Source organism: Macrotis lagotis, chromosome X (genome assembly GCF_037893015.1).
Source record: "Macrotis lagotis isolate mMagLag1 chromosome X, bilby.v1.9.chrom.fasta, whole genome shotgun sequence".
NCBI lineage: Eukaryota > Metazoa > Chordata > Mammalia > Peramelemorphia > Peramelidae > Macrotis > Macrotis lagotis.
In genome coordinates, this window is record NC_133666.1 from 146874664 (window position 1) to 146889859 (window position 15196).

At 35.9% G+C, this 15196-nt stretch overlaps 1 protein-coding gene across 4 annotated transcripts in view; it reads right to left on the minus strand.

Annotated features, from left to right (window-relative positions):
- Positions 1–15196, minus strand: part of PCSK5 (proprotein convertase subtilisin/kexin type 5) — a 594760-nt gene that overhangs the window by 522959 nt on the left and 56605 nt on the right. For all 4 annotated transcript variants that reach the window (XR_012472398.1, XM_074206682.1, XM_074206681.1 and 1 more), the window contains exon 2: positions 10479–10583. Coding sequence is in view for 3 of the 4 variants with exons in the window: in XM_074206682.1 (XP_074062783.1) it covers positions 10479–10583 (105 nt within the window). In the remaining variant the exon portion in view is untranslated. The remainder of the gene's footprint in view (positions 1–10478; positions 10584–15196) is intronic.

Here is a 15196-nt window from a genome sequence, read left to right on the forward strand (position 1 = left end):
TCATTTACTCCCATGAAGCACCTCCATTTAAATTTAAAAACTGAAGCATGGAGATAAAATCACTCTGGTCACACAAGTAGGTCAGGTCAATAAGGACTAAAAACAGGTCAGGAATAGCCTTTGGCAATGAGGTCAAGTAGATGAGGTATATTTTGTGTGTTTATCTCTCTGTGTATTTTAAGGCCACCAAAGTCTAAATTTATTTCTGCCATAATATTATCTGATAAACACTTAAAGCAAGGATTGACTGTCTTCCCAAAGGGAGCTCCACTTATTCTGGGCCAGAGGTATATGGATGAAAGATATTCATCACCTGACGGGGAACATCCCAGGATTAGTTCAAAGTCTCATGTTGGGAAGGGAAGGGAAGATCCAGGATCATTCATAACCTTTGAACTGGAAGGGTTCTCAGTGATTATCTAGTTCAATTCCCTCATTTAGATTGAGTCAGGGATTTAAGTAACTTTCCCAATGTCAAATAGGGAGTAAACATACCTACTTAAACCCAGTCCACAGATTTTAGAGGCCTGTCCTCTTCTCCCTAAGCCATATTGCTTCTATAAGGTGGGCTTAGTTCCCAATTTTGGATACCCACGTGCTTTTCTTCACAACATGGCCACTGTGATGATAAAAGTCAGGTGCTAGAGGTTGCCAGTTCTTGACTTAAAAGTTTTCTTTTCCTATTCATCTTTCAAAACCCAATTTTAGTAGTATCTTTCTATTCTCTTTTACTAGAAGGTCTGTCTCTCCAATAAACTCCATACTTGCCATGTATTTTCACATCCTATCTCAGATTATGATACAAAATTATAGATTTAGATCTAAAATAGACTTTAGTTAGAAGTCATTAGGCCCAACTCATTTTACAGAACAGGAAACTGAAAAATCACAGACATTGAGTGATTTGCCCAATATTATATAAGTAATAAGTAGCAGAATTAAGATTTAAATCCCAGATATTCTAAATTCACAAACTCTTAGAAGTCAGAAGATCACAAATTCTTGAAGTCAGAAAACATAGGGTTTATCCCTGCCTCTGCCACAAACTTCCCCTAAATAGAACATTTAATACCTTTGGGCCAAAGTTTTCTTATAAGTACAATAAGGAAATTGGAATGTCATCTACATGACCTTTGGAAAGTTATCTGGTCTTTCTCGGTCTCTTATCTCCTATACTAAGTGAAAAAGACTGAAACTCATAATCATTCCCTGCCTTAACATCATATCATAGATAATCTCCAGACTAATTGTCCATTTCCTTCAACCACTTAAGCACGCATTTATTAAATATTTACTGTGTGCAGAACAAAGTATCCTAGAGGTTGTACAAATGAGAACTACAGGTAGGTTCCAATAAGTATGACTAACAAAATCCCCTGAAGTGGTCATAAGTATTTGAATTTTTCACTATCTGAAGTCCTAATTATTTAAAGTATGGTCTTTGGTTCCAGTCCAGTGAAAAGAGACAGTATGAATTTCAACAATGTGACCATTATGTGAGATTCTTCAATTGGGCTAATTGGGTCCCAGCTGTGGCCCATGGAGCTTCTAGTTCAATGAGAGAAATATAACATATCAAATTACAATAATACAATATAGTATTCACACAGGTGCATAAGATATTAACACAATTTTTTTCTACAGTCCAAGGGTATCAGAAAGTTTCATGGAAGAGACTCCATTTAAATCAGGAATGTCTAGCTCTCAGCACATTTGGATAGCAAAGATGAAGGATAACATCAGAATCTAATTATTGGTGATGTGAACATACTTTCCCATCTCAGATTAGTAATTCTTAATACATTTAAAAATGTTCTCTGGTGACTCACTCAAACAGCTTCCCACTACTCTCACCTCAAATGGATTTTTTGAATTTTATTACTATAGGTTTTGTTAGTGTTGACAAGAGTAGTTAGCCATTCAATCAATCAATTTTCATCGATAATAAAGGAAGTTCAATTTTATACATCTTTTAGCTCAAAGTTTTACATTGAAGGAAATATAAGTGAAGGAATCTTGAGCACTTCAGAGAAAATGAGCTCTACATAAATCTAACAAATATCTATTATTTTTTATCAGTTTTATCATTCTACCACTATGGCTACTGGTGGTTTTCCAATTACATTTATCTTAAATGAAAAGCCAAAAATTTTACCCATTCAGATCTATACCTGCTTTAATCAAACATTCATAAAATTGTCAAAGAATTAAAAATATAAAGTATCCTTTTATTAAAATATCAGAATCCATTCCCACGTAGGCACTCCCTGCCATAAAGTTGTTTCTACTGCATGGAAACCTATAGCGCCTCAGACAGCCCCTTGTATGAATACTTGAATTCAGTAATGATTTGTAGAGAAGACCTAATATTAATTTACATTACTAAGTGTACTCCAGTCTGTTTTGTTTTGGAGAAAGGTTAGTAAGCAAAAAGATAGCAAAACAAGGTTTTTTTTTTAATTCTGTAAAATAAAAAGAAAAACAAAGTCTGCAAAACCTTTAGTGTAGAATTTTGAGCTCTGCCAGGCTGCTACAATGCTACAAAGCTTTTTTCACTTGTGTTACTACAGCATAATAATTCTCTCAGGATGCTATTTGTTCATGTCATTTCAAAACATAATAAAAGCATAGAGTTAAAATATAGGAACTCTTTTTTTTATTCTTGGATATTTCTCTCATATGATATTTCTGACCCCAGAACTCTAAGATGGTTTGGTTTTAGTTTTATGTTTTTAGTTGTTGTTATTATTATTCTGTTATTGCTTTGAATTTATTTAGGGTATACTCAGGCAGGACTTAAAAAGAAAAAAAGGCAAGGAGCCATGGCATTAACTGAAGTGAGTAACCACCCAGTCAGTGAAATGTTCATTGTGTGAACTTCCTGAAGGACAAGGGTGGGTTTACTCTTCCTTTAGACTGAAAACAAAAACACTTTGGGATTTTTTTTTAATTTCATGATCCTTCCCAGGCTCCCACCAAGACATCCCACATTCCCTATCTGATTTCTCCCTTCTACATTATCTTTTAAATGCACCATTTTTTTTCTTGTTGGCTCCCTTCCAGTAAACAAGAGTATATACATGACTTGCTTCAGAAAAGCAGCTCTTAAAATGGGATTATTATAATAATGATAATATTATTAATTACAAATATATATATATATATTAACCCCAGATTAAAAACTTCTCTTCTGAAGCAATTTATAAATTATTTATATTTATATATGTATGCATATACATACATATATATCCCTTTGACCTCAAGTAGTTTCCAGAACAACACAACGCTTTCCCAAAAAGCAAGAAAAATGAAAATACAACAAAACCCAAGAAAACCAGATTTTTTTCTGAGTTGCACTGCTCTTTCACAAAGACTAGTTCTCTTTGTTTCCTCCTTCTGAAACACATCATTCAACCAATAAGGAATTATGGGACAGTCTAACACCAGCCCAGAGGTTCAAGTTCTCATGCATAGACAACTCAGAGTGGGACAATTTGTGTCCTCATTAAGGACAATGGCAAAAGCTGATGCCTTCCTACCCTATAGATCAAATGCTCTACTTTCATGAAAGCAGTAGTAGTAATCTCCTTCTAAGGACCACATTAATCCTCTTCCTTTCAAGAAGGGATTTCAATAACCATGGTTCTTCTTTTTGTTTGTATACTGGACCAATGCTAATCCTGTCTGAATCAATGGTAACCTACAAATGCCTTATGATCTCTTCTCCAATTATTCATCTTTTCAAGGGTCTGACTGGAGGTGTAAACTTCCAGTTTCCTTAACACCATCTTTTTTCAAGACCTCCTAACCTCTGATAGAGGATGAACCTAAATAGTCTAATCTCCTGGGAGGATTCTCCCCTGTCAACAAAGTACATTGGTCATCTTCATGGCAAAAAGGACATTGATTGGTCCATTCTTCCAAAGATCTTAAACAGTTTCTATAACAGAGTGTGGGGATCATTGATTTTTTTGGTCTCTGATGAGTCTGGTTTAGGCAATGTTTATTATTGACCTAAGATCCAAAACCCCTGCATCTCAAACATTACCTCTGAGCCCTCAAAATTCCTTAATGTGAGTCACCACCTACCTGTCAAATCAATGGAATTCTTTCATTATATACCAACTCTCCTAACATTGGACTCTCTCTAAAGGAATAGTCTTCCTCAGAGGACAATATAATCTCCTAAGACTTTGATATTGCTGAGGCATATAATCACTTGCTCTGCCCAGGCCCTAAGCAAATGCTCCCTGGAAAAGGAGCTACTTTTCCATTCCTCCCAGATCTTTTTCACTTCCATTGAAGGCCAGACTCCAGCATCCATGGTCATCATACTAAATGCATCAGTTCCAAAAGCTCATCATAGCTATACTTTGAAATGCTGAGGCCTCTAGCTATTCTTGTTCATTATTAATATTCTCATGACCACCTAAAAGCTCTCTTCTAGAGTCTCAGTCAGAGGTCTAGTGTCACTGCAGAACAGATCATCAATGATCTCAATTTGTAGATGACAATTCAGATCAAGAAAGATTTAAGAGAATTATCCAAGATTAGAATTTGAATCCTGGTCTTCTGACTCTCAGTCTGATACTCTTTACATTGTAACTTGCTGCCTGCTCTAAAGAGATTAGTTTCCTCCCAGAATTTGTTTCTTCATCCTCACTGGTTCTGCATATCCCTCTCGGTCTAAAAATTTCCCCTCCTTCCAGTTGTGCGGTATTTGAACAATTTGAACTGTCAGTCGGGTTCCCCTGTGAGGCAGCCATTACTATTCACACGTTATTGCTTTCCTTTGTCCTTGAAGAAGACCATGACTTGCAAGTGAATTGGATTTAAGTGAGGGAGGACTTTGCAAAGTGACCAGTCTCACTACCTCCTCCAGAGGCTTGGGGGTTCAGTGGTAAGATGTAGATCAGGATGACTGGAGATGGTCCCAGATACAATGGGAGACTTTGACCTTTTTAAGCTAAGATCTTTTCCAGGTCTCAGTTTGTCTGAGGCAATACTCACTCCACTTAATCTCTTCCTGCATTTCAAAGTATAGCTATAAGGAACTTTCTGGAACTGATACATTTAGTGTGATGACCCTGGATCCTAGAAATTACCTTTCTGATGTCATGGTCCTCTTGAGAAGGAAGGATAAACAACAACCTGTTTAAACAGTACATTTTAGAAGGAGGAACCTTGGAAGAGTCAGAGGAGGCTTCTTTTTGGCAAGGCAATGCAGATCTAAGAAATCTGATTATTCTGATGGCTTTCTTTATGTCTCTATATTCCTATGTGTTGTGTAAATCTTTGGCAAAGGTCTTGTGCATTGATTGTGCTATAAACTCTCCCTTAGTCAACAGTTAATAATTAAGCATCTACTATGTGCCAGGCTTCATTGGCACATAATGTAAGCCATCTCTCTTGTGTGTAGTCATATTAATTAAGGCCTCAAGTCTGCTGGAATAGGATGCTCTGGAGAGTTATCCTTTAACTTTTCATCCATGCACTTTTAAAATATTTCCATTACACATTGTTTACCAAAATTTTTATAGTTTAGAGACTTATGTATATTGTGGAATTATGTCCTTCTAGTCAGAATATGGGTATGTCCTTTGCAATAGGGGTATCCCCAACCAGAAAGAATCCTATTGCTTTGAAAAGAAATTATATTAAAAATAACTCCTTTTGAAAAAATAGTTAAATTTATTGATGTAGTTTATTTTGGAACAAGAGACTTCTATCCAAACTCTTCTATTCCACTACTCAACAAAGTGCCCCTTCCAATGTTTATTGGTTATTTACAGAAAGAAAGCAGTTGGTCATGAACTTGATAGTATTGCCATAAACTTATACCTCTCTTTCCCAAGCAGAAGTAATGACCTATTTGGAATCTCCTGCAACTACCCTCACCCCCAATTTCCACATAACTTACCCTGACAGGTCTATGAAATAGGTATTAAAATTGAGCCTGCACTAACCTAGGAAGGTCAGAGTCTGCTCCTATTACCCCTAGAACATAAGAAGGGAAACAATGGCAGACTCAAATAACAGTAGAACTCCTGGAAGTTCCCATGGGTTTAATTACCATATCTGAGCTGACCTATCCTTCCACAACCTCTCTGCTAACCTGCAATCTTGCATCTCCAGCTTTTTTTTCAGATATTTCCACCTGGATGTGCAGAAGACATCTCAAATTCAACATATCCAAAATAGAACTTATCTTTTTCGCTGTATCCTCCTCCTCTCCAACTGCTATTACTTCAGAAGGTAGCACCATCTTTTCAGGCCTTCAGGCTCACAATCTAGGGGTCATCCTCACTGTCTCTCATCCTCTATTATCCAATCTGTCATCAAGACCTGTCAATTTGCTTTTGTAATGTCTCTTGAATATACCCCATTACTCACTCATTCACACACACACACATACACACACACATTTACTTTTCCTTCCTCTGACACTGTCACCACTCTGGCACAGGCCTTATCACCTCATGTCTAGACTGCTGCAATAGCCTGTTAATGGCTCTGCTTGTTTCAAGTCTCTTCCCACTCTAATCCATCCTCCATTGAGTCATTAAAGTGAATTTTCTAATTCACAGATACATCACACTCAATAAACTTCAGTAGCTGGCTCCTTAGCATCTCCAAGATCAAATACTAAATTCTTTGTCTGGCATTCAGTTGCTTCATGACCTAGCCCCCTGCTATCTTTCCAGTCTTTGCACACCTCATACCCCTACAAATACTCTTTGGTTTAGTGAAACCAGCCTCCTCATTCCATGAACAAGACTCTCCATCTCTCAACTTTGGTTATTTTTTGTCTGATGATGTTCTCCCTCCCTTTTCATCTCCTCCCACTTTCTTCCATAGCCTCCTTTAAGTCCCAATTAAAATCTCATTTTCTATAGAAAGACTTTTACAACCCCATTTAATTCTAGTGCTTTTGCTTTCTTAATTATTTCCTACTTATGCTATTCATAACCTGTTTGTCCCATTAGATTCCAAGAACCTTGAGGGCAGAGACTATTTTTTTTTTGTATCTTTACCAATAAGCAGTACCTGGAACACTGTGGACACTTAATAAATATTTATTAACCTATCAACAATTTTAGAACTGGCACAATTACCTAAATAGGGCCACTCCTGCTTTATCACAAACCAAGCAACAATTCCGCTGCAATTCATAAGTCTGTACATTAATTCCAGGAGACCCTTAAAGATAGTGGGTAGAGGGAAGGAAAATCAATTCTCCATTATTCTAGAGTTATCTGCCAGGTCCCATGTCCACTAAATATCCTGCAACACAGGCATGCCAGAAAAAAAGAGGGGAAGTCTAGAATGTATTGTCCAGGATGTGGCTATGGCTGACTCTTCAATGACACAGGATTATCCTTGCTTAGCCCTTTAGTATAGTCTATGCATTAAGCCTTTTCTTTCTTTTTTATGTGTTGTCTCCCCACCATGAGATTATAAGCACTTTGATGGCAGAGTGCCGTTTTATTATTTTTTTTTAGGTTTTTTTTTTTTGCAAGGCAAATGGAGTTAAGTGGCTTGCCCAAAGCCACACAGCTAGGTAATTATTAAGTGTCTGATACTGGATTTGAACCCAGGTACTCCTGACTCCAGGGCTGGTGCTTTATCCACTACACCACCTAGCCACCCCTAGAGTGCCTTTTTAAAAAAATATTTGTGTGGCTAATGGTTAGTATGGACTTGGCCAATAGTAAGTGCTTAATAAATGTTTATTGGCTATAGACTAAGAGAGATTTAAAAGCACATCTCAACACATAAGACTTTTTCCAAAGGCATACACAACACACAGGAATATAGAGATGCATAAAGAAAGCCATCAAAATAGTCAGACTCCTCAGATTCATGGTTCTGCCACAAATGAGCCTCATGATACCAATCTAAACACTAGCCCAAAGACCTAGACTATCTTTACTTTTACTTTTTTCTTATAGGCAGCCTTAGAATAAAGGAAGACTAGAGCCACTTTTAAGACTATTGGTAACAGCCTCTGCCTTCTTATACACTCCATCATTTGCCATGAATTCCTGGTTGTGACAACACTTTTAGACTATATTTGAAGTATTTGAGACTTTGGTTCACAGAATCAGGGGGGAGGTAAATTAGAAAGCCCAAAATATAAAAAAATACAGAAATCTGTCCATATTCATAAATCCTAGATCCTGAAAAATAGTATAATTGTGCTTTTTAACTTCTTAAATAACTTGTGTTTGATTTATAATAATTCCACATGAGGTCTGAAATGTGAATCATCTTAATTACAAAAGATCAAATAGGCCTTGGAAAGTTAACCAACAGACGAAAAACATGATTTTGCTTCAACTATTTGGCTAATTCAGAAATGGCCCAGCAGATTGCATTTCCAGAAATATTCAGTTCTGAGTCAGAAACAAGGGTGAGAAATTTCAATCGACTGGCAACTTTAGGATGCATTGCTGTAACCTCCAGAAAATTGGGTAAAGAAAATAAGGTGTCTTTTATATCACTGAAATACAATGGTGCAAACATGTATATTGTGTCATAATATTTTGGATAAAATTAAACAAGGCAAGGCATGGAACATAACAGAGGGCAGGACTCCAAGTTGTAAACCCAATCTGCACATTAATTAAAAAGACTGTCTTTTGCTTTAATAAATAAAATCTTTAAATGATTCCTTCCCCTCCCCCAAAAAAATCAAAACCCTCTGGGTCCTCCTCATTTTAAAACTACTCCTTTCATCATGTCCAAACAAAATTGGAAAAGGAGTTATCAGGCTAATAAAATAATATTGCAAAAAAAAATAAAGAAATCATGACAAGTAGGTATAGTCACCTACTATTCATATGTTTACTAAATTACTTCTCCCTAGTTGGTTCCTTCCCCAAATAGAGTGAATGGGTGAGAAATCAATTTTTAAAACAAACTTCACAAATGACAATAATGATATTATGTCACATTTGAAAGTTTGTAAAATGTTTCATGTACCATAATTTCATTAAAGCCTCACAATCTCTGGGAGGCATGCATGATAGGTGTTAATTTCATCATTTCCAATGAGGAAACTCAGATTCAGAGAAATAAGGTGATTTGCTCATGATTACTGAGAAAGAAAATGCCTGGGGTGAAATCTGAGCACATATCTTCCTGATAGTAGGAGAAAAGACATGGAATTGGAATTAGAAAAGCCAGGTCCAAATCCTTCATTATCATCATAGCTAACTTTTATAAAGTGCTTACTATGTATCAGACACTGTGTAAATAAGCACTTTAGAAATATTTTTCATTTAATCCTCATAACAACTCTCAGAGGTGCTTTTATAATCCCCATTTTACAGATAAGGAAACTGAGGCAAAGATTAATGATTTGCCCAAGGTCACATAACTACTAAATAACTGATGTTGGATTTGAATTCAGGTTTTCCTGACTCTGGAGCTTCTATCCACTGCTCCATCTAAATCACTATGTGACATTGATCAAGTTGCTTAATTTCTCTGAGTCCAAATATCCCCATCTATAAAATAAAGATATTAAGACTAGATGGGCTCTGAGGTTCTTTCAAGCACTCAGTCCTATCCTATTACTAAGTGATATAAGATCCCTTTCAGCTTTAAATCTATAACCTCCTATTATGTACTTCCTCTTAGAAGTACAAAAGTATTAACAATTAGCTTTTCTCCTTGCATCCTTATTCCTCCCCCTTATTATCCCTGCTCCCACTGTAGAATGTTGTGAGATATTCCATTAATAATATCTTCACAAATTCTGGAAGTGATGTGAGAGGAATGAGGTATTATTTCTTGCATCTTTATTAGTAATATTTGGGATGGAGAGAGAGGCCAGGTATATGAGTCAAGGATTTCCTCTCTGGTACAACAGATGACAATATTTTTGTCTTTCATTAGTTTCTCAGAGCTCTTGTCTCCCCACAAGCAGCAAGAAATCCTCCAGGGCAGTAAGGTTTAAACCAAACACTGATACTTAAATTATGGTAGGGATGTTAATATATATGAGACAAAGAAACTCTTTCATTTTCAGTGATGTCACAATCTAAACTGTTGTCCCTTATGTTGACCTGAGGCTTGCCATAAGGATTCCACATCAAGCTCTATCCTTGTGATTTTCTCCTATAAAAGTAGCATTAGTCATTTTTTTCTCAAAAATACAGATACAATGACTATAGACAGATCTCCAAAGTGCAAACTGAGGTTCAGAATCAAAATAAATTCCCACAATGACCAGTCTCTGTGGACAACTTAAGGGTTCCATAATTTAGTTATATGATAAAGGCATATCAGTTAAAATCAAAGTACTGTTGAGCACTCACCTGACTAGTAAACCAAGACCCTAGATAAGACATAATACAATTCAATTCCTGAAACATTAGACTTCCCTGGAGCTATCATCTCTAAGGATGACATTACCAATGAAAAATGGAGAAGTTTTGACTTCTGGTTTGCATCCAACAGATTCTTCTTACCTTTGGTTCCATTGAAATGAAACTGTGGGTTCCTCGGCTTGAGAGAACAGATCTTTTAATTGTCCTGCTATGGTAAAAGTGATAGTAATCTTTCAGTGCACCAATCTGTAAATGGGAGAGAGAGAGAGAAAGAACAAGAGAAAAAGATAGTTTTAATTTATGAAGAAGTTCTATGCCCTCTGTAAAAAAAAAAACAACAAACCTTTAAATTATACAATTCCCTGCCCTGCTGATATGTTACTTGAACCTTGGTGATCACCTTTCAAAAGGACATTCGATATGAAATGGATGGAGTGTGTGTCCTTGAGGTAGGAACTGTGCACAATCCAAGATTATAATGGAACAGCTCAGCCTGCTTGTATCTCTCTTTTTTAATGTTTAATTTATATGCAGCATTTTAAATAATTCTATATCAATCTATATGCACACTGTCTTCATGTAGGAAGTCAAAAAATCATCAAATAGCTATATGGTTATTAAAAAACATTCCATCTCCCTTGCTTATAGATATGGACTTTAAAACCCTATTGTAAGATTATATCTATCATTAACTTCAGCAAAAAGAAGTACTAGGCAACAGGCCATTCATAAAGAAAATGTCACTCTGAATTTGTTCCCTACCTTCAGACAACAGGATCTGTTATTATGGTGTTTATTCATTTGATGAGTTCTAATGATGGGCTCAAAAAGGATGAGGTGAAGGACAGAGAATGGAAATGAGAATTACTCATCTAACTTGCCTAATAATCTGTTTCTATAACATTACTATTGTGCCCTTAATCTATTATCATCTTTACCTATTTTAGCCACCATTTTTTCATACTCTTGCCAAAGTTAAAAATCATAAAGACTATTTCATATAAACTTGTAAATAAGTAACAGTATACCCTTAAAAACAATCAAAACAAAAAATTAGCCCAACTTCAAATCCTAAATAGTAAAACTGAAAGCAGTTAGCTTGTACATTGGAAAAAAGACTTGATAGGGCATCAAGGAACTTGATTCTGTTTCTGACTGGTCACCATGTAACTTTGGGTGAAGATGGTTGCAAAACCAGTACTTTTTAAAATTTTTATTCAAGGCAATGGGGTTTTTAAGTGACTTGCCCAAGATCACACAGCTAGGTAATTATTAAGTCTGAGGCCATATTTGATCTCAGGTCCTCCTGACTCCAGTGCCAGTACTCTATTTACCACTTAGCTGCCCCCAAAACCAGTACTTTAAATATGAGCAGTACTCATTATCTTCTCTTCTCTTCTCTTCTCTTCTCTTCTCTTCTCTTCTCTTCTCTTCTCTTCTCTTCTCTTCTCTTCTCTTCTCTTCTCTTCTCTTCTCTTCTTTTTGCAATGTGGCTTAAGTGATTTGCCCAAAGTCACATAATTGTTTGAGGCTGGATTTGAATAATAGTCCTACTCACATCAAGACCAATACTCTCTCTCTACTGCCCCTTCTAGCTGCCCTATCACTACTGTTTCCAAAGAACTTTCAAATGCATTATTTCATGGGAGCCTCATGTTAACTTAAGGATGTGAGCTGCTAGTTATGGATTTTCACTCCATTCTAGGCAAGACACTCATTCCCAGAAAGTTACCTCCCTATAGATTATGATTTTTTTCTTGGTCAAACTAACTCATTTACAATAGTAGTGGTAATCTGTGGAAAAACTGCCAACAGCAAAGAAAACACAAATCTTTCAAGTGTAGATGGAGAAAATTTGACAACTCAAGGAAATTCTGTGACATGTTCAAAATTACACAGCTAATTAATGGTAAAGAGGGATTAGAACAAGGTATGTGCTAGAGCCAGCTCTATTCTGCTCAGTAGATACTACTGTTAAATGTTAAGTGTGAGAATTTACTCAGAAATTGGCAATTGACAAAACTGATTTGTTTGTGTGGTTGGTTGTCTAGAATTAAGGAAATGTTACTGAGAGAGACTAAACTTTAAATAGAATATGAATACTTTTTTTCACTCAGGAGAAACTGATTGTTAAATAATGTACAGTATCCCCTAATTAGAACCCACATCTTTTGAGTTTGGGTACTTTTAAGTGCTACACTAGATGATCTTTTTAGAAGTCAAGTCACTTAACTTCCAAGTTCTCAGATTTCTTTTCTGAAAATGAGAGAACTATTTGTCCACTGTTCTCCCCTTCCAGAATTGGCATGCTATGATTTAAAATTCTGCATTTTTTCTTTTTCTTGTCCATTAACTATCCAGGATAAATAGGCAAATGTTGAATTTCATAGCTCAGTTTAGTGATAGAAATTCAAAACAATACAATACAATACCACTTGCTGGTCCCCATAGGATAATACCAATGAGAAAAAGGTTTTGCTTGTATTGTTCAAAAGTAAGGATCTCCTAAAAAAAGATAACCTACTGAGAAAGTAGCTTCTGTTAACATTTAACAATACCTCCTTTGCAACTTAAAGTTTTAGGAAGGAATAAATCATGCTCAACGAATTAATAGAATACCATTATGCTGAAAGAAATGACTAGAAGGATGGGTTTTGAGAAACCTGGGAAGGCTTGTATGAATTAATATGATACAGAGTGAAATGAGTAGAATCAGGAGAAGAATTTATGCAGCAACAACAATATTGTAAAGACAAACAACTTGGAAAGATGCAATTAGGTGGCCAACAAAACCTCCAAAAGAACAGTAAATGAAACATGCCAGTCATCTTTTGAGAGGAAGAAACTGAAACAGATATTTTTAGACATGGCCAAAGTGGGGATTTCTTTTTCTTGATCATGTAGAGTTGTTACAAAGCTTTTGTTTTATTTCTTATATGTTTTTCTATGAAAGAGGTTGTGGAAAGGAAAGAAAATAAATACTTGTTAAAATTAAAAGCATAAAATAAAATTTAAAGATAATGACTTAGTTGTCAAGGTTAAAGGCTGAGGTTAAGGGATCCATCCAGGATCGTGCAGGTAAATGAAATCATGTACACAATGCACTTTTCAAACCTTAAAAAATTATCCAAATTTTAGTATTATTATCTACAGAGTATATTTCTTTAACTGCATACCCCTCTGTTCTATTTCTATCCTCTGTCATACACACACACATACACATACACTCATATCCAGAATAAAAATAGTCATCAATGTCATTTTAAGACTTTTTTTAATTTTAAAAATCATTTTAACAGTTGACAGAGAAGTAGGAAGCAGAATAGTGTATGAACTGAATGTTTTAAAGGAAATACTCTACTTGACTTTGGACAGAAAAGCTGGTTGAGTTCTGAAAAAAAAGTCTGAATTAAATCTCCAAAAAGGAAGGAGTAATAACAATTTAAACCCCTAATCTCAATGATCTTAGGCACTGAGACAATAGCAAGCAATAAATGCAGCTACCCAAGTGTCCCACAGTGTATTTCAAGAGGGGATTTACTGTCCAGTTCTGAGATTCCAAAGGGCTGCATAGACTTGGAGAACATCCCCATAATCCTTTAAAAATCTTCAAAACCACAACTAGACTAAGCATTCAATCAATATAGCTTTTGTGGAGAGTTCATGATTATTTTTTTCCTAAGGATTTTTGTATAAGTTGGGCAAAGTGTAGGAGAAGCTGGAAATAGGGAAAAGAGAAGGAAAGGAAGTAGCAGCCTGAGGATGAACCTAGAACTAGGAGGGGGGACCTTTGTTATTCCTGATAGAATGGAAAGCTCCTATAAAAAATCTCTCATACAAAGATTTATCTAAAGTCTATACTTTGACTTATCTGCTGATACATTTAAGGCCCAATTCATACTCTTACACATAATACTTTTTCAATCAATTTATAAGCACTTATTAGTCACCTATTATGGGCAGGCTAGGGATACTATGACCTTAAGTGATTTGCCCAATGTTACAAGGCTAGTAAATGGCAGAGACAGGATTCAAATCCAAGTCTTCTTGGATACATGGAAATATGAAACCTGACCAAATTTATTATTCTTGAACTTTCATTCCCCTCCTGTCTCAGTTTCTGTCTCTACAGACATTGCCACCATAACTAAAGCTGCCTTCTCACCTTGGCACATCTCTCCACCATGCTGGCTCCTTTGTTATTGATGATATCCTCCTGGGCCTCCACAATGGGGAAGGAACCAACCAGGCCAGACATCCTTCATTCCCCTCTTAGTTCTGCTTTTAACTCTTTAATCTTCCACACCATCCCCCTTCATTACAGTAACTCCTTCTAATCTGTTGTCTTCCCCATTATAATATAAACTATTTGAGGGCAAGAAATGTATTTCTTTTTGTTTATATTCATATTTGTATCACTAGCAATGAGCTCATATATAAGTGCTTAATAAAATCTTATTGCCTCACTTTGCCTTGGTATGTCATTTGATCCTATAGAGATATTCTAAGCCCTGAGATTCTCAAAAGCATAATCCTTTTTCAATTGGGACTGGGACTCTGCAAGTTTGGTAGGCCGCTTACTTGTCCTACTGGCTAGTAGGTGTCATTGAATCCTTTATAAATCTGGACAAGAGCAATATTCAAATAGTTCCACTGCTTGGCACAAGTCATTTCTATTCCAAGAATATCATTTTTTTAAAGGCTGTCGATCTCTCTTGCCTCTTTAATATGTGTATTCCTTAAGGACAAAAGTTGTACCTTTTAATATGCATTCTACTGCCCCTAGCATTCCTTGATCATTTAATAAAAACTAAGAAGAAAAATGCTGAAACATATGTAAAGAGTCATTCCAAAGAAAG